General features: G+C 43.7%; 1 protein-coding gene across 2 annotated transcripts in view; it reads right to left on the bottom strand.

Annotated features, from left to right (window-relative positions):
- Positions 1 to 20,284, bottom strand: part of znrf3 (zinc and ring finger 3) — a 66,618-nt gene that overhangs the window by 23,589 nt on the left and 22,745 nt on the right. For both annotated transcript variants that reach the window (XM_039620886.1, XM_031746862.2), the window contains exon 2: positions 7,727 to 7,849. In XM_039620886.1, the coding sequence (XP_039476820.1) occupies positions 7,727 to 7,849 (123 nt within the window). The remainder of the gene's footprint in view (positions 1 to 7,726; positions 7,850 to 20,284) is intronic.

Below are 20,284 nucleotides of genomic sequence, written 5' to 3' on the forward strand. Positions count from 1 at the left end.
GAACAGGATGCCATTTTCACCCCCGCTAACCCTTCAGTTGAGGAGTCATGTATAGCAGGGAGAGGCATCAGATTAGCTGTGTGGGACCTCGGGGCTTCAGTTTCCAGCTTTTGTGCCAGGCCGTGGGCTCGAGCCGTACAGACAACGCGGCCCTGACATACACAGCGAGGCGCGGGACACGAGGATTCTCACGCACACAAGCACAGCAACAGGCTTAGACAGAGATGAAGGGAGAAAAGACAGGGCTTTGCTTGACGTGGGTGGATGTCTGGTCCTATCTTTTCTAAGATTTAGTTTTTCCATGGCTCATCTTTTGATCCTGCGCTGCACTGTCTTTTTGCTTGCTGTTTGACAGACAAGAGAGCTTACGCTCAGGCTGTTGTTAGACTTTTAAGTAACAATTGTGATAAAGATCAAAAATCAGTGTAAAGGTGGAGAAAATAAAAAGAAACATCCATAGCAGAGCTAAATGCACTTTCTTCTCCCCTCCTCTCTTCCTCCCCCCTTATTTCTCTGCCCCCCTGCCTCATCTTTTCTTTTTCTCTCCCTCCATCTCTCTCTCATCTTAAGTCCCCAGGGCTCCTTTCTTCTCTCTTTAAATAGAGGCCTTAGCTGTGAAGTCTAATAATGGTCATTTGGCCTCCCATTGAAAGCTGGGTAATTCGGTCCAGGGACGGCTCACTTTGAGCCACATGACACAAGGAGCTTCCCAGTGACCATGGAAACGAGCGCAGTGGGACCCCGGGTCCCTCCAAGTGCCGTGAAACACGGCGAAGCAGTGATTTAGGGGAGAGACTTGCTTGGGAAGGGGTGATGGGGGTAAACTGAAGTAGGAAGATGGGTGAGTATTCCAGCACACCCCAAGAGAGAAGAAGCTTGCAGAAGCTTTTTTTATAGCTCCAGTGAAGGTTGAAGACAGTACCCCCTGTTTTTTCCTGTGGCCTGCATGAAATGGGAGCCAGGGTGATTTTAGGAGCTTTATTTATAGGGTCTTTTATTATAAGTTATAAGCTAAATTGGAAGTACTTCCTCAATATAGGAGAAACTTTGAGTGGTGCAACACTGGTAAAAGATTAGCCTTGTAAACAGCAGCTCTTAATGTTAGCCTCAGAAAAAGGAGCAAAACATACAGAACAGAATTGATAGTGAAGTCAAGGCTCCACTGAGTCTATATGTAAAATTCAATCACTGGAGTGAAATACATTAGAAAAAAAACTCTCCGAGTTCACTTCACCTTGCTCCAAGGCATTCACACACAGTGAGGAACTGTAGGTAGGAAATAAGGAGGTTGGAACAAGACTGCAAGAAAATAAAAGACTGCAATAAAAAGGTGATGCTGCATTACTATTTACTGTCCACTGGAAATTGCACCATTATTAGTAGCTTGAATGCAAACAGAAAGAAAAAGGCTTGGAAAGTATACAGTCTACAGAATGTCACATGACATAGGCCCTTTTTAGAGAAGAGACTTAAAGCTCAGCTTGCTTCATCGGTCCACTAAAGTGCCTGCTTGCTGTCGATCACATTTCTAACATGTCATTTTTATTTTACAGCTTTAATCAACTTTCCAACACGAGGGAGCAAAATTTTACGTGCATGTTTTTGGCACGTGTGCAATGGACACATTTCACTCTTCTGTAGGGTCACCGCAGTTTTGAACGCTTTCAAAACTTCATTCTTTGCACCGTTATTACTAAGAGCAGGTTCTTCCAGTCTGTGCTGCCTCTGCAACTCGTACAAAGGCTGCGAAGGGAATTGTTCTTCTTGCACTTCCAGGTATGAAGCCAATTACCCTGAATTGGCAACGGTTCGTGTTTTGGGACAGATATGAGACTAAGGACTTCCTGTTTCATCTAAAGGTCAATGTTTACTAATGCAGATCACTTTTAAAAGCTAATTAAAAGCTAGGTTATTTTTAAGGAAGATGGCTTGATGACACAACCAAATATATGACTACAGGTAAACTACAACTGGAAATCAAACGGCTTTCAGTACCAAAAATCCCATGATGACAGATTCTGAATGTTCATATGCATATGCTAAAAAAGTTTGCTCAGGCCGTGTAAGACTGCGGTCATGACTTTTCCAGAAAAGTGACTCAGGCGCTCATTCAGATATAAATCCACCATGTTCAGAGGATGTCAGGTTGATAGAAAAGAGTCTGAAAAGAGGCTAAAAACAGATAACAGGGAGAAAGAGAGAGAGAGGCTCCTGCCTGGTCACAGTGGAAACCTCTCCTGACACCCCACCCGGAAGAGCGGCCAAGATAATATCAGCAAGTTGAGGCGCACACAAACATGAAAGAAGCACCCAAGAGGCAGGCCCCTGAGTGCTCCATGCTTCACAAGATTTCTTTTTTCCTCCCCCTTTCTTCTCTCCCTGCTGCTCCTCCTCTCTTTTTCAGTTTCTCTTTCCATCCCTCCCTCCGCGCTGCCGCGTTTGAAAGTGTTTGTGCAGAGTGCTTAGGGCGAGGACCAGGTGGAGAGAAAGCTAAAGAGTTAGTGTGTGCATTTCACCCCATCAGGGTAACAAGAAGTTCATCAAGTATTTCGTTTCAGATCTAGAACCTTTCTTTCGATGACTTCTTGATTTGTTTCTAAGAGCTAAAAAGGCTGCACAGAACACCAAATCCTGAGTGATCACCTGGCTATTATTCTAATCATTTGAAGACTCAGATAGAATTGTATTTGCATTCAAATGTGTGGGAACTGTTTCAAATTACAAGCCGCCGAATTCGACAAAAACATGTTTCAGTGACAAAAAAAAGCAAATTCCTAAAGTTAGGTGAAAACTCAACAAGTTTAAGAAGTTTGTGAATATTAGCCCTCAATTCTTTTCCATACCTGGGTCGTCAGAGTTAACGGCTTTGATTTAAACAAAAAGATTGGCTTTCGGTTTGCGGTATTCAACTGAACGGAAATAAGCCCCGTAATTTTTAGCACAATCTCAGGGGAAAATTGTCTCATCGACATCATGCATCTTTATAGATCTTCTGAGAAAAGAGTTCTTTTAAAAACTTTGAACAAAAAGACAAGCTTCGTCATTATCGAACAGTCTCTGTGCAAGTTGCAGATCAATTGCAATTTAACAAAACACTCGGGAGAACGCGGAGCGTAGAACTGCAGCAATTTTCCTTCCTTCTGTTCACGAAGTTCTTTTCTATGACAGAAGGAGTGAAATGAAGAAGGCAAAAAAAATGGCGTGAGAAGAGAATCATTAGAGAAAGTGAGTCATTCAGCCATCTTCATCAAAACACAAGCTGATCTGCCAGCCCATTAGGTCTCCATGTCCATACTGATAAACAGCGGATGAGCCACAGCATGCACACATTCACAAATACACCCACTGATCAGACAGTATTCGTATGAAAAAGTCTGAAAACAAAACCACATAGAGCCAGTTCAATCCAGCATGTAAGCTTCTTTACAACACGGCCTGTGGCATGACACCCTACTGGCATTGCCGTGGCCTCGGGATGACCTCTAACAGTAAAGTGTGTAAAACTATAGCGTCTAGGATGGCCAACGTGGCCACAGGCTATGAGCCAGTCGCCGGCAATATCGCACTCATCTGTCTGTAGCCATGTCTTTCTTTTTAATGCCCATCTCTCCCCTTTTCTTCAGATGCACATCATTCTTGAAGCCCTCGTGCACTTTCCATATCCCGATCATTCCTTGCCGTCTCTCTCACACACACACACTACACCCTCTCTGCAGCTCTGGCTGAGATGCCAGACACAGTTAGAGTCCAAGAGCCACTTAGCACTAAGACTCAGCAGCTGTTTGCTCTGGCCTGCTGTCCCACAGTGCCAACTTCAGGACCACAGTAGAAAAGGACACACTCCTCTGCCCGCTCACATTGTTCCAGAGAAACTGCTGTTTTAAGATGAAGCTTGTGTGTGTGTCAAAGACAGAGCTGCCCACACAGGATACACTTTTTATGGTGGTATGCCTCTGGCAGAAACTTTAAAGTAGCTGGCTTTATTTCGGGGAGGATATGTCAGTAAAGGTCTCGAAACTTTTCTTGTTGCTCTAGTTATTTTTAAGTGCTTTGTAGCGGCCGATCTCAGGGCCAGTCGCGCTCCGCTGCGATGAACTGTTGTTTTTGGCTGGCGTTTAAGGTGGAACTGATCATGGTTCAGAGACAAGCTGGTTAAGGCCAGCACCAGGCCACACACAACAGCAGGCACATACCAGGGAGATTTACATGCTATGCCAGCCAAAAGTCTTGCTTTTCACAAGCAGCAGGGCCGTGTGGGAGGACAGGTTCCATTTTGCTACTTATGTGCATATATGAAAAAATATATATATACCATACTAAATGCAAACCCCAACCACCCACTTACCAAACAGACACATTCACCCAGGTCATCTCTTTGAGACACCAAGTCTCCGAACTCTTTACCTTCATTTTCTGCCCATACACTCTTCTGCCCTCCCTCTCCTTGCTTCCAGGGATGGGGACTTATGTCATGAACACTCGGGCGGGATGAAACGAGGAAAGCCGGCATGCTAACACCCCGAGTGCGAGTCCAGTGCCCACTGGACTCGCACTGCAGCACTGGAAGAAGAGATCTCTTACTGGCACTGCAACAAAGACACCGACGGGTCTGCGCCCCCAATAAAGGCCAGTGGCATGATTTCATGTTCCAGAGGAGCTGCCAAAAATCGCAGTGAATGCGTGTGAACAGACAGCGTAGCGAAGACGGGAGTGAGGTCAATTCTGAGAAAGTCGAGCAGCGAGGAGGAAATGACAACCAAGAATATGTAACTGACTGCAATAAATAGTTCAACATGAAAGAGGATACATGTGTGCAGAGCTGTAAGCATGATTTACAACATTTACAAACACCCCAGAGAAAGCTAAGGGTTGATAAGCTGGATTTACAGAGACGGCGCTGTGAAAGCAACAGGGCAGGCCTTCGGACAGAGGACACTATAAACGAGACAAATGGACTTTTTAGCCAAATCTGATAAGAACACATCAAACACTACAGTGAGAGCTGATTTGCTCTCGGTTCTCCTGCTGTTATGGGGAGGGGCTCTAGTGCTGTGGCACACTGAGGTCAGAGGTTTTATAGTCCTGGAGCTCTCACAGGAACCAGACAGGAAGTGCAGGAAAAAACTGTGTACATATATATGACACGCCAGCACTTTAGTGAAGTTTGCACATGGACTTCAGAGGCTGGAATGACCGACCCCTTTTCCTGTGTCTTCCTCTAGTGCGATTATTTTATTTGTTCGAGTAGTTCTCTACAATAATGAGCTCAACCCGACATCCCTGTGCCACTTAGCTGAACAACCGAGTACAAAATCACAAAAGCACAGAGGAGCAATGTCCTGTGTAGCTCCAACTGAAGACAATCAAAACCAAGAAAGAGACTATACAGTGCTAAACATTTAGCATAGCACTAGAACATCAGTCTGCTTATCAACTCTGAAATGATTATTAGTTAAAATAAATTCTGTTGGATTCATCAGGTCTCAACAGAAATGTTTTCTTGATCAAATGTTGCTTTTAAAACTGTCAGAATAATCATAAGGACCCAACGAGGCAAGCCCCTTCCTCAAATTCAGCCAACCCTAAACAGAGGAGGGAATGCCCATCAGTAAGTGTTGATCAGCTCCGAAGCACAGCTGGGGGCCCAGTGTTCCCAGACACTTTACATTTAGATGTGGATTAGAGTAAACACTATTTTTTTTCCGTCTTGCAACTCTGTTTTGTGTTTTTCGCTAGGTTTCTGTAATTGAATGGAATCTAAATTGACCAGACAAGACCCTGACACTGTTGGTGGCAAAGTGGCAGTAAAGCACACTTGGGTTCAGTCAGGGGCCAGTCTGGTAGGGCAGGAGGAGGGTGGGGGCTGCCGAGCACGAGGCCAGGCCAGGCGGGGTGAGCGTGCAGGAGTGGGCATCGTATCCGGAATGGGGCTGGGCGCATAGCGGCCCGGCGGTCTGGCTGGCTGGTCGGGCAAAGGGAGCAGACTGGTAGGGGGGTAAACACTGGACTGTCTGGCCTGGCAAAAGCGTTTGTGCCAACGCAAAGCACCCAGCTGTGTTCAGGCCCCAGGCGAGGGTTTGTCAAGATGCAACAATGGGCTTTCCCTCCTCTAATTATAGTCCTGGCTGAGTACACACAGAGGAAACAAGAGTGACCTAGAAGTTGGGGAGGCTGGCTAGAGGCCAAAAGGTCACAGGCCAAAGTTCTTGCCATCACCGCTACAGTGTCCCTTAGCAAAAGATCAGATCTAGAATGTATAAAAATGGCCAGCTCATTAGCGCTCAGCTCTGACCTGGTCTACTGAGCGGAAGGTGTGGCTTTCTCTAACTTGGGGTGTCCCCGTGGCTCAGTTGGCTAAGACACATCCCGCGTAACCACAACATTGTGCATCTGAATCTGACACTGGTGCATACTGTATCCTCCATTCATTCCGTCTCTCCTGTGTTTTTATTTTTTGTTTTAAACATGGTATAAAGGAATAAGCTGACGGGAACGACTGAACAAAAACGATCAACCTTGTTCCGAATCACTCTCTTCCTTCTTAAAATGCACCTGCTCGTATTAAATTGCTGATCTAATGATACGGACATGATTCGTAAGCTTACAGAAAAGACTAACACACATTCAGTTTGCATTTGTAGAAAACTGAATCAAAAACCAGGAGGGGAAATGACTGATGCTGGTGACCTTGTCAGGTTTTTGCTTGTACTTCTAGTACTACAGCCTACTACCTACCATTAAAAATCTGATAGACTGAAGACATGTCTGTTTTACCATCTGTATAAATGTATTATTCACGTGCCATTTCTTCCACTTGTGCTGCTGAAACTCGAGTGTGGGCATGTCGCCACGATAAAGACTGTTTAGCTAATGAATCCAGTTAATGAGTTCTGAGCATAACATTAGTTTTCAGGTCTCAGTGTATGTCAGCTAGAAACCATCATCAAACAAAGTGCACCATTAGGATGTTTATATGGCACGCAGGCTTCTGAAATTATGAATGGCTGCTCTCTTTCTGTCACCAGGAATGTACAGGCTAAATGAGACTATGGACAACCCCCCCTTACTTCATCCTCTGGGGAATGTTGGTACATTCCATTAAGAGGAACACTTAATTAAAGCATGATAAAATACCACTCGGAGACTCTGGAGGGGTCTGGGCACTGGAGGAAGGGAGGGCGGGAGGATGGGGACTGGGGAGGGATCACTACACCCTTGTTCTGACCACAATGGGAAGTAAGAAGCAAAATAAAACTAAACCATCCTTCCATGAATTGTCTCAGTGACTGCACTATATCAAAGCTATAACATTAAAGGGATTTTCATCAAATGCAAGGAAAATAACTTTCCTTTATTTGCGGGTTGACAGGTGACTATCTATTGTAATTTTAGGCAAATAGTAATCAAATTATTAGATATTTGTGCCCCAAGATGGCAAAAGTCAGGGTAGTTTTTGGGCTCTGAATATCACAGAGTATTGCTAGCTTCCAATTTACAGTGAATTACGGTGTCAAAGTGACTCAACTGCATTGTTAAATGCTGATTTTCATTTTATGGCATGGTTCAACAAACCTGCAGTAGCACAGTAAAGAGCAAGGTGCTGTAATATATTAACTTTCTGAAACGATAATCATTGGATGTACATTAACGGGAAACAAAAGGCAAATTCAGGAACTAATACGGTGGCGCAACGGAAACTTGAAAACATAAAAAAGCAGTTCTTTACCTTTCCAAGCACCGTGAGACAACTGGGGTCCAGCTCCGGCTGCTCCAGCTTCACCACGCCAACCCAGCCATACTCGTATAGGTCCTCTTCATCATTATTATTACATAGTCCCAAAGGATGCATCTGGAAAGACAATAAGATGGAGAAATAAATATTTGTCTCTATGCTACGGAGCTAGTATCATATTAGAAAAGTGAGAGTGGACCTTCAAGAATAAAAAATAAAATGTGGATCCGACATACATGATGTATCAAGTTTCAGGGTCTTGGCATCCCGACGCTCTGAATTTGACTCACAAAGAGAAAAATTACAAGCTTAAAGCTGCGCAAATATCTCTTGGATGCATTCCTCATATTTATAGGGAATAGAATGTTCTTTTAACCTATAATGAAATTTAAAAGCATTAGTCATCTGAGCCATTCTCTGTGTGCTTACCTTATCCAGAATCTAAACATACAGAGGACCTTTTAAAGAACAGCAGCAACATAAGCAAAATCAGGATTTATGTGCTTTCACAGATCTGCTGATCAGGCACATTTTTACTGAATTTCTACTTAGGGAAAGGTGCATTAAGTCTACTACCATTGTTACTGCTGGAAATGATTAATGCTGCTGCCGTTTCTATTGTGCTTGTGCATACATGCACAGTGACTGGTTACATTTTATCTTCTCTTCTTAAATTGGAAAGTGAATGTTGACATTTTCTTCGAGCAGCACCAAACATTGTCTATCAGGTAACTTCAGGTGTCACCACATACACAAGGTCAGTAATATGCACCAGTTCTCTGCTTTGCAGAGCAAGCACATACACATTGTTTACATATAAAGGAGGGCATAAATCGCTGATTGATGAAGAAGGTTGAAAAAATGCAAAGCGGAAGATTTTCAAAGAATAAGAACAAAACAAAACAACTAATTTTGAACTACAGTTTGACATCAGGAGACCACCAATCTTGTGGATGTGCTAGACTGCACTCCCAAAAGATGTGTGTCATGAGGAAAATTAAAAGATAACAATAAACAAAAAACAAATTCACTCTAAGCGTGTAATTACAGGTTATTATATTTCTATTACATTTTATGTGTTATTAAGTGTCATTTTTTTGCCTCACATACCCACAAAAATATAAAAGCTCTCCAGCACAAACCAAAAAGAAACCAAAAAGGAATGGCTAGAGGACCGCCACGACTGTCAGGCTGTAATTATCAGGAAAAAGAAAAAAAAGAAAGAAAAAAAATCGGATTAAAAACTGTAACTAAGTGGAGTCACCAAAATCCCGGATCAATTCCCCACCTTGGCAACACAGCAAAGACAAGCTCATGTATTAGCATTACAACTGGGCCAAATGACCTGCAGGCCGCTTTCATATTAACCCGGTGACCACGGCACCCCAATCGGTGAGCACTGTGGCGCCGAGCCCTAGGCTACTCTGGGCCTGGGGCTACTGCTGATGACCCAAGATACCCTTCTTCCACTGGTGAACCCTGACCTTTGAACCCCACTTCATCACAGAGGGAGCAGGTTGGTTGTGCAGCAGGCCAATTGAAGAGAAATTCAGAAAGTGCCCAGTCACTTCAGTTCCACAACCCTGAGAGGTCAAGCCCCTGACCTGAAGGGGTTTTGGGGGAGGACTTAGCTAATAGTAATGGGGTCAAATGCAAATCAAGTGGACTAAGTTCGAGTCACAGGAAAGGAATGTGGACAACGTGCGTCATGCTACAGCTCCACAAGGTAGCATCTTCTCTTTCTGCCTTTAGGGAGGAAATCTGAATAAGAGGCATCGGCTTTAATAGCACGCAAGCAGACAGCAGAAATCATTTGCTTCTTGAGGTATAAAGGTTAGAATTACATTTAGAAAAACCTAATATGCTAAATTTATGCTCCATATTTGTATTCCTAGATTGTACTAAAGTAACTTTTGATGATTAACTTTAGGGATGGTTGATATGGCCCAAACAGAATATCATCATATTTCAGAGTATTCTCACGATAACGATAAATTTCGCGATATGACAAAATACAAAACTACAAAACTTCAACTTCACAACTTTATTAACCTCATTCTGCATGACCCATGTGAGCATAATCCACTGCCTAATGGGGTGACATGTGTACACCATGAAATTAGCATATCATGATCGAATTTTTTCCCGGGCAAGAAAAACATTATTGGACTTTGGTGCAGCTATTCAGTTCAGTCTTTGTCTAAAATGAGGCATTTTAGCTCCATTCCTACTACCTTTTAGCCAAAGTTTTTCTAACTGGGTATTGAGGATAACCCCCTCTCTGTGATATAATTCAAAGCCAAGAGTAGAAAAACTTCCCCTGGGACTTTAGAGCAATCTGAAGCCTGATTTAGGCTTCTAATCATTACTTGTACATCCGGTGTACTCATTTGAAACTTTGGCCATGTTTAACATAAGCGTCCACCATTGTTAACATATTTGACAGAAAGTAACAAAAAGTGTAAGTCTCCTTTCATACTACATACACTTACTCTTCCACATGTTTTCTCTCTTATAGCCTGAATTACACCTTTACAGGAAAAAAAAATCCTCATCCTTGAATCCTCCTCCTCCTCCTCAGACCTCCCACACACAGACAAAAGTACGTGTGCTCAAACATGAAAGCTTAAGCTCCAACATTCAATCACAACCCTTTGAAACAAGTGGATCGTTCTTGCAACAGCGCGCAAACACATAAAAAGACATCACCGAGCGAGGCTTTCCTGACTCAAAACACCTTTTCACACATCCACAGGATGCAGTCACCTTGTCTTTCTGATTTCACATAAAACTGATTTTCAAAGCTGCCCTTTCTCTCATTGTAGAGCAAAGCTTGCTCGGGTTGACCATTTGCCTTAGGCTGACAGGAGCAGGCAGGCAGAGCAGGTATACATTACATACACATTTGGTATGATAATTTTAAAGCACATTTTCCCTCTCAGCTTTTGCAGGACGGCAAAATTGAAGGGAAAGACAAAGATTAAAGTGCTTAACTTGGTAAGTTTTCCATTAAACCTGCATCTCCCGACCTGCCCCCCTCCACATGTCATCACTGTACAAATCATACCATCTCATCTGCTCTGTGCATACCGCGCACTGCAGTCAACTAAGGTAACATTTTGGATGTTATGTTAGATAAGGTGCAAGCGTGCAGATGGGAAAGACGCAGAGATAGATAGATCTACATGAGGACCGGGAAGCGAAGCCCTGCTTGCACTGTGATTATGACCTCTCTCTCTGGCTTGTCTAACAGCTTGGATGGCGGTGGGGAGCCCCGCCTGCGCCCCTGGTCCCTAAACACTAGGCCATTGTGCGGGGGCACTTGCACTCCAAATGGGACAGTGTTGTTGTTGTGCACCATGTTGTTATTTTAGAGGCTGGCCATTGCACCATTATCTCCACCACAGGGACATTTTTTTTTTTTTTCAGATGTTGACGTATATGCGTTGATGGATGTGGGGATGGGGAGCAAAAGGAAAAGGAGCTCGGACTTGGATGAGAGATGAGAGGTGATCTTGTGAAGTGGGTCACAGCTACTGGCGGAGCAGACAAAAGATTAACGAGCACATATGCAAACGTGCGTTCACGCACACACACGCGCACTTCCACAAACACACAATAAGACAGACTGTTCGCTCTTGTGTTCCAACTGCTAGCTTTCCCTGCAAGGCCCCAAAAATCAAACCAGCTCAGCCTGCTGGAAGCACCGAAGTGCTCCACTTTGCTCCGTTGCTTCGTACCCCAGGTTTGGAGGAAAGGCATAAGGCACTCCCCAAGTACCACAAGGGGGCGTCTCTTGTTCTACCCCATCTGTCCTGCCCCTTGGGGAGGCAGCCTTTCACATGAATATTTTGTTACACAAGCCACACTCGCAATAAAGTCCTGGCGGGTATTTGAACTTGGCTTGTCACTCAAGCTACTCACACCCCCCCACTGACCAATCTTACACCTCTGTCTGGAGAACCACCTGTAGACAAGGTTAATATTCAGCGCTTTGGTATAAAATAAAAATTGATGCAAACTTTGTTGTAGCAGTGCACCAGTTCACTCTGGTTGTTATAGCAGCACTGGTTGAATACATTTCATATTTTCATCTAAATATTTTCAAACACTTTCACACATTATGACTCATAAGAACATCGCAAAATCATCTTTCACTCAGAGATCCTTAATGGTCAAACAAGTGACCTGATAACTGTTGGTAATGGGATCAAAACAGAGCCGTGCTCCTGAAAACTCCCACCATCACCACTCGCACCCCCCCAAGCTCTCAAAGGAAATCAAAATGCAAGTCACACCACTCAATGCTATTCTTCCCACTCTGTCTGTGACACAATTCGCTCAGCCTTTGATCGTACAACAACCACTTCTGCTGCTTCCCCCATCCCGTTTCCCTCCCCTCCCCTTTGCCACACCCCTTTTTCCTCTCTCCTTCTAAATTATTGGTAGCCCTGGTTACAGCCCCCCATTACCCCTTTTCCCTCTTACACGTCCAAGACAGTCGCCCTACCCTGCCCTCGCCACACTATATCTGTGAAAGTGGTAGTTACATTTTTTCCCCCTCTGCTGTGTATTAATGTGCTTTTTACAAATTCCATTCCCTCTGGTATCCTAACAAGATGAAAAATAGGAATGCTCAACATAAAAGTAATAATCAGCACTTTACTCAACTTTTAAAAAAAAAAGTCCTGTTTATAACTCCTTGCAATCTATTTTTGACACAAAAAAATAAAAGGCTTCTTATTTTTTGTGACAAAGCACATACTTCAAAAAGACTATTCTCCAATCGTGCTTTTAGCACCACCAGCAAGGAAAGCCTTGTGAACTGGAGGGGAGCTGATGCTCACAGGGTACCAGAATCTAAAATTCCAAAAGAAGCTGCTGAATTGCATGTCTATTTAAAGTGATGCACTTGCTTGAAAATGGTGCATAGCATGCTGTGCATTACAACAAGCCATCCATACTACAACACAGCAGAAGCTAAAAACATCAAAAGCAAGTAGGAGAGGATGATCCCTGAGCTAAACCGATCTATACATGTTTATAGACTTGCATGTACTGTCTGTTCTTGACACCAATATTTTACTCAAACTGGATTCCAACACTTTAATGAGCTACAGGCCGCAGACAATAAGCCTCGGTTACAACAAAGTGGAAGTGCATGACAGTTTGTATTTGAAGTTCGTGAAGCTGGCTAAATGATTAACCACGCAAATCTCTCGTTCACCGATTCCTCCTATAAATTTTTGGAAGAGGAGCTGGCACCAATTTCACAAGCACACAAAATCCAGAGGAAGAAAAACCTGGGCAGGAAGCCAGTCCTCGCACCCACCTGCTTCCCCGGTGCCGTGCATGTGTTTACGTATCTCACTGTTTGAGAACAGGCGTAGGGGTTTGTTTGTAGCGTGAAACATATCGGGGTGACCGAGGGGTGACTTATTCACTCCAGTGGAAAAGCATCTCACTCACAGCCCCCGAGCCTTTGACTCAGCCAGGCCCTTCATCCTCCTCACCGCCATCGCTACCAAAATACTGTCAACTTCCTGGAATAACACACCGGTCTCTTGTGTTGAGGGTTGCGGGGACGGGATGGCAAGGTGGGTATGTCTAATCACGGCTCACAGACTCTCCCCTGGGAACTGTGGTGTCTTTGAGAGTCTCAAAACACAGTCATGAAAATGGCTAAGTCAGACTGGAATGCAACAGGATGTCCAGAGCCAGACAGGCACAGCGCACACAAAGCTCCACACACAGTTAAACAACCTTGAGCCTCAGTACATCTGCACACATTCACAGTATCTAGCAGTGAAAAACACCACATGAATCATATCATAAGGTTTTACTCAATAACAGTTAACAGCCTTTTATTGAGTATTTAAAATAGAAACCGTTACCTTTAAAGACAACACTGCATAATATGAGGGAATAACATGAATATAGCAATAAAGTAAGAATCTCATGTATTCATAATAGAATTTATAGCTCACTCTTACTGCAAGAAGGTGGCTGATTCTGCAACTAAATTAAAATAATTTTAATTTATAGCTTACAGACTACTAAAAACTACCCATTCAAATCTTCCAGGTCTTTCCAGGAAAACAACAGTCATAACCACCGAAGATTTTACCAAGTAAACCAAATTAGCAAGTTGAAATTTTTCAGTAACAACTTCAAAAGTCTTCATGCAAACCAGCACATAACATGGATGCTCAATTGTGTAACATCCAGCTAACAAGCCGGGCCAAATCACACAAACCACCACAATGTCAACATAGCACCAGCTCCACCACCAGCCACTTCAAACTGTGGTGTGGTCAGGATGCAGTCAACTTCACCCCCAAACGCCCCTGCAAGCCAGACATGGAAGGAGGCTTCAACCAATTAGAAACACGCTGGTGCTTTAACCCCCCCAGATGTCTTCTGCAAGTGTGTGTACACACAAGCACACCAGCTCTTAATCATAAGGCCACAAATGAACTCTCTGTCCCAGTAAATGCAGGTCAGACTTCCAGTAAACGTATTAAAAGTGGAAGTATATGAGCTGCAGTTCCTGTGAGCCAAAGTGGCTCAAATAAATGGGAAACGCAAATACTCATGGAAGCCAACTCACGCTTAAAAAGTTAGCATTTACAGAAACACAAAAAACTAACAAGCTGAGAACACTAACGACATTTGAAAGGCACAGTTTTCATTCATATGACCTATAGTAGGCACCTGCAAGAAAACCATAGAAGTAACATCTGACTGAGATTCAAATGTCAAAAGGTCAAGCTGTCATCTGTTTACGTGAGATGGCTCTTCTGCCTCTTTTTTTCTTTTTTGCTTCACATCACCTCTATTTAATTATCACGCATTCCCCACTGACTCAGAGAAATTGAATGAACCCTGAGGAGCTCAGACATCACGTTAGACACACAGAGGAAGCCAATCAGTCTGACACTGAGCCTCAATCCAAAAGATGACCCAAAACCCCCCCGAGTGAAGCAAGCACACAAGGAGTATCCCTCTTTACGCAAGTCGCTTCAGTTCAGGCTTTATGAAGTTAAGCTTCTAGTGCAGGTTGAAACGTGCGTGTTTAACAGACACTCAGAGACCTTACCAGGAGGATTTACACTAAGCGTCCTCAGCTGCAGACAGGTTACGTTAACCATGAGTCTTAGATGGGGACAAATCTGGCTACGCACGAAAAATTAGAGCAAGTTAACCCTGATCTTGAGAATCCAATTAGCTGATTAATTGGGGCGACTGGAGCTGAAGAAGTAGAGTGGGTTGTCTGCTAATCGGTAGGTCAGTGGTTCGATCCCTTGCTCATACAGTCCAAGTGTCAAAGTGTTCTGGGGCAAAATAATGACCCCTACCCACTCAATGCATCCATCAAAGTTTGTGTGTGGTAGCTATGGTTTATTTTGAACTTAATTTGCTCCACAGTACATCAAACTGTGGCTAAACAAAACTATACATCAGAGAGTCTTCTGATCCCGCTACACAAGTTCAATGTCAGATCACACTGGGGGGGTGAGCACAAGAAAGGAGAAAGAGTTTTGAATTGCAGCCTTCTATGTATAGCATGCACAAATAGACTTACAAACTCAAATGCATCCAGTAAAACGCTACACACACCTCCCCTTTTACAGTCACTCTTTGCCCCTCTCAATCCCTCTCTGCCCCTCTTTCCCAGCACTAGAAATAACTTCAAAGAGGGCTGGTAGCCTTGAGGAGAGAGGGAGCGGGATCCAGTTACAGTGGAGCATCTGGGAGGGCCATACAGGTGGGGCTGACACTCCTCCTCCTGTAACATTATCGCTGTAAAGGGATCCTTCTGCTTCTCCTCTGAAATAATGAAGACTTCCTCCCTTTTGTCTTCTCCACTGGGACCAAAAGAACAATTAGCCAAGCTAGCCATCATTTATGTTGGTGGTATAAACCAGCCAACAAAGGCAGGGCAATAAACAAAATAATGTTGACAGAAAAAGGATCCAACAATAATAATTACATGTTGGACTTTGATCACTTAGACTTAAGAAAGCTGTTATGTCAAGGCCATGCGCAAAGCGAGCCAGCTTTGTGATGCGAGCCTCAGAGCCGTCATCAACTGTCCGTTTGCCCCCCTTTGCTCCAAGTCCGCCTCTTAACCTCCCCTGAAAAATCACCTCTACGCCATCTTCATAGCAACGGGCAAAGCAAACAAGTGTCATGGTTTCAGTGTGAGCAGGGGACACTGGCAGAGGACACCCAATATCATGTAAATGTCCTGATATGTAGCACAAGGCACTGGGGTTGACAGCTTTAACACTGAGCAGGACACCGAGCTTGTGACTCTATTAACTCTCGGCGAGTGCATCCCGAAACCATCAATGGCGTGTGTGTGTGTGTGTGTGTGTGTTTGTGTGTACGCACACTCAAAAGTCTCTCTGGTGTCACTTTCAGCTCTTCAGTCTTTAAAACCTAGAGTGACATGAACAAAGGACAGGCTGACAAAGTTCAGGGGTCAACACTGGGTTGGATGGCACCATTTTTTTGGGGGAGGAAACAATTGAGATCATGGTGATCAAAGAAAGGAACAACAGCGAGCAAACATATTGTCTCCATGTGCAAGATGCTGCTGTCCTTATGAGGACAATTATGAAAGTAGGTGAACACATGCATAAATTATTTGTCGGCATCAAGGTGCCACTGCGAATTAATTAGCATGACTAACAGTGTAACAAGCAAAGGGAAATGGGGCTCATTAATAAGCAATTCTATACAGCACGCAACTGCACAGCTGTAGTACAAAACTCCAACATAATCTTTTTTCCACATTTGTCCTGACAAAGGTCACAAAGTTGTAGATGATGTCGCCAAAATAATTATTCGATCAAATCAACGTGAAAAATTCCAAAGTGACACAATTCTCAGTTATTATGTGAAACAAAGAAAAGCATCTGATTTTGCCATATTTGAGAAGCTGAAATAAATTTTCATTTTTCTTGTTAAATAACTTACAGGATATATGTACTATATGCATTGCCCTCAAAACATCAGCTATTGATGGCACTCGCAACAATAAAGTGAACTGTGATCAGCATTTCAGAAATTAAGCTGAATACACTGGAGAGTTACCTAGGCAACCAGAGACTGGAAATGTCCACTAGCAATCAGCTGTCAGCAACAAAGTGATGCGCTACAAGAAAATGTTTTCCTGTGTAGATGCCTCAGTGCCACAATAAAGCAATCATGGCCACAACAACACAGCACTAAATACATGCCAAGTATTTAAGTTATAGCTACGTGGCTAACCGCCTCCATCCTGCATCACTCATGGCTAGTAAAGAAAGCTATTATTAGTTTATTAGTCAGCAACCATTAGATTCCTTGGCTTTACTTTTACATTATTTATAACTGACTGCAATCAAGACAGAACGGATGACTGCACCTCCCTCATCCTGGTTCTGCTGGAGTTTTCTTCCTGTCAAAAAGGAGTTTTTCCTTCCCACTGTCGCCAAGAGCTTGCTCACAGGAGGTCATCTTATTGTTGAGGTTTCTTTCATGCTGGGTCTTACCCAACATAATATAAAGCACCTTAAGGTGACAACTACTATGAATTGTTTTTATATAAATAAATTGGAATTGCAATGATGGATCTAATCAGGACAGTGTTTTACTATAAGAGAAAGCTTGCAATTCAGCTGAGTTAGGAAAACTATCCAGGAGAAAGCTGGCTCCATTTTGATCCTCAAACTAAACAATGGTTTCTGAATTAATGATGCAGAACATAATTTCGCTCCATCAAGTTCCCACTTGACCAGATGGGCTTCACTCCAAATGATCCCATTCATCTGGCTAACGTCAGCTTACCTACTAAATCCAACAATTGCTTTTGCTTGCAACCCAAAGTAGCATCTAGCTGAACAGGCTAAGCTGGTTTTTATTATTTGAATTCAGAGCCCCCCCCCCCCTATGTTGTTTTTGTATTATTGCTGGTCATTTTTTGCTGTTTATTACTAGCGGGCTCGATTTCTACACTAACAATAGCTAGTACTGCTCACTTTGAACACTGCAGGGGATAAAAGACAAATGGAACTCCGGAGTAAGGACAAAAGTCACATCCTTCAGATTTTTGTGGCAAATGTAACCACAAAAATCAGTTGCCTTTTAATAGTTCACACACTATTAAAAGGCAACTGAGAATACTGAGGAAGGTTGCATTAAAAAAAAAAGCTTTTAATACATAAAAAAAGAATAATAATTACTTAAGTTTTTTTGATTGTGTTCCACATTACCAGCATTAAGTGCTCATGGATTTTTATTATGTTTACCACCAGCACCACCCCAAATATTAGTGGTATCCCCCGCTGCAGCCAGCCCGGCTCGTCCTCCGTTAACTCGCTCCATAAAACAAAAGTCAATGTCACTACTTAATGAGCAGTGATTAATAATGCTGCAGAATGGCCGCTGAGCCTGGGAAGGAAGGAGGGTGAGCATGCCTGGCGCAGCCTGCCTGCTTTATGTGTGCGTGTGTTGGAGGGCTGAGGGGTTGAGGCTGCTAAAAGTGGACTGAGGGGAGGATTGCAGTCATCAACACCTTGGCTATGAGTGGCCTTTGATGTTGTGCGGCATCTTTGATGGGCCCGGCCATGGAGGAATGTTACTCCCCCCACCCTAAAAAGCTTGCAGAGCTGTGGAATGCGATGCAAGCTGCTGCCGCTTGGCCTGCTGGAATGGGATTAGCGTATAGGCCCATGCTACCCTTCCCCTCCTTTACCCCTCTCCTCACCCTGCCCTCAAATGTCCAGCATGGCAGCAACTTCATCCAGACCCCAAAGTTTAAGCATTCATTAACCCTTTTGTATTGAATTAGTCAGAAAACACAGTAAACCTCACAAACATTCTTCTAATGACTTAAGTACGAGCATTTTCATAATCTGTATATCATTTATGATGTAAAGAATGAGAATACAGGCGAACGGGTAAACAAAGCTTTGTTCAGGACACTGAATTCAACTTTATGATCGTCACATCAGACTTTGATCAATAGATAAAACTGCAGAAAACTGCCAAATTTTGGACATGCAGTATGTGAAAGGAGAAGCAGAGACAGCATATGGAGCTCATGCTTGTCTGTAGCAATGTAGCATCAGAAAGATGCTTTCAGATATTCAATTTAGGTGATGGAACCACTTCAGATGACCAAAGTCACTTGTGAAATTTGTATAGCAACCTTGGCATATCAAAGCAGAGAGCCAAACGTTAAACCAGCGAGAGACGATGGCCTCCACACCGCGTTGGGGTGTGTGTGCGTATGTGTGACAGTTACAGTGTGAGATGAGTATTATAATCCAGCTGCTCTCAAAGGAGGGATACAAGGCTTTCTCCAAAGGTCAGGTTCATTTTGTCCTCACACACACTTAATGTAGCGAATGACCTTCTGCACGACAACTGCACAAACAAGCCGTTTTGGCCTTGCATGCCGGTGTCTGTCAGGGCTTGGCTAGACGAGGCCAACCTGAATATTGGCTCACACCACACAGTGTGTTTGCAGAGGATTGCAGCTCCCTGCCAGTCAGAGCTGAGAGGAATGTGAACTGGACTTACAGTACATGCGCATGTTCACACACTTAAATGAATGTGTACAAAGTGGGTTTCATACAGTAAGAGCTACTCACCCCCCTTCCCTTCCACCTTACCTCTGCTTCCCCCTGTGGCCACAGGGTTTCTGGAGAGAGCGAACCAAGGTGGAGAGGCAGCCAGCATTAGCGTGGTTTCAGATTTCAGCTGCCTCCAACTTGTTTTCTTTAGGAAACACTTACTGGGGTTCCAAATACACCAGAGGAAATGCTCAGCTACATCACTTCCGGGTCAGATGGCTAAGGTCACGCAGCACTTAGAGCGAAGAAGATGAAGAGCGGGGGCACCATTAAACCGCATGTGGAATGTGTTATGTGTCACCTGCAATTAGCCTCGTGATTCTGTTTGAAATGTAGAGACACTTAAACAAAACAGGGAGGAATATGCATCGGAAGAGATTAGTTCTCCTTGTGAAAACTGATGAACACAGAATCAGCCTCTGACGATTTCCCCAAGTCTGCTTTTTTCTTGGCTCCCTTGGCTTTTTCCTGAACCTCTCTGTCTTTTGATTGTTCTCTAGTTTCTGTGAATGGCTGCACGATCACCTTTCATGACAAACCAGAGGGAGAGGAGGAAAGCACAACCCAGAAGCTCATGCCCTCCAACTAGCTAATGATATTCCACAGGAAATGACAATAAATAAACAAAGACAGAGCCATTTTAATGAATAATGGGAAACATAGATTTAAGGGTTCTTAGGTGGAGGGAGGGCCGTTATCAGCATGCGGTGTTCTACATACATTCCTTAAGGGAAGATCCTGATGGAAAGAACAAGGGCAAAGGAAGCTATTTGGATGCTTTCCAAGCTGCCAATTATGTTCTCGTTGTTGTAGCTTCTAGGAAAAGCCGGGGTCACATGGACACAATGCGTATACAATATGTGCCTCCAGAGCTTTGCATGGAATATTTGCTGATAAGTAAAAAGCGCTTGAGCCTCCAGCTCGG

Source organism: Oreochromis aureus, linkage group 12, assembly GCF_013358895.1.
Source record: "Oreochromis aureus strain Israel breed Guangdong linkage group 12, ZZ_aureus, whole genome shotgun sequence".
NCBI classification, from domain to species: Eukaryota; Metazoa; Chordata; class Actinopteri; order Cichliformes; family Cichlidae; genus Oreochromis; species Oreochromis aureus.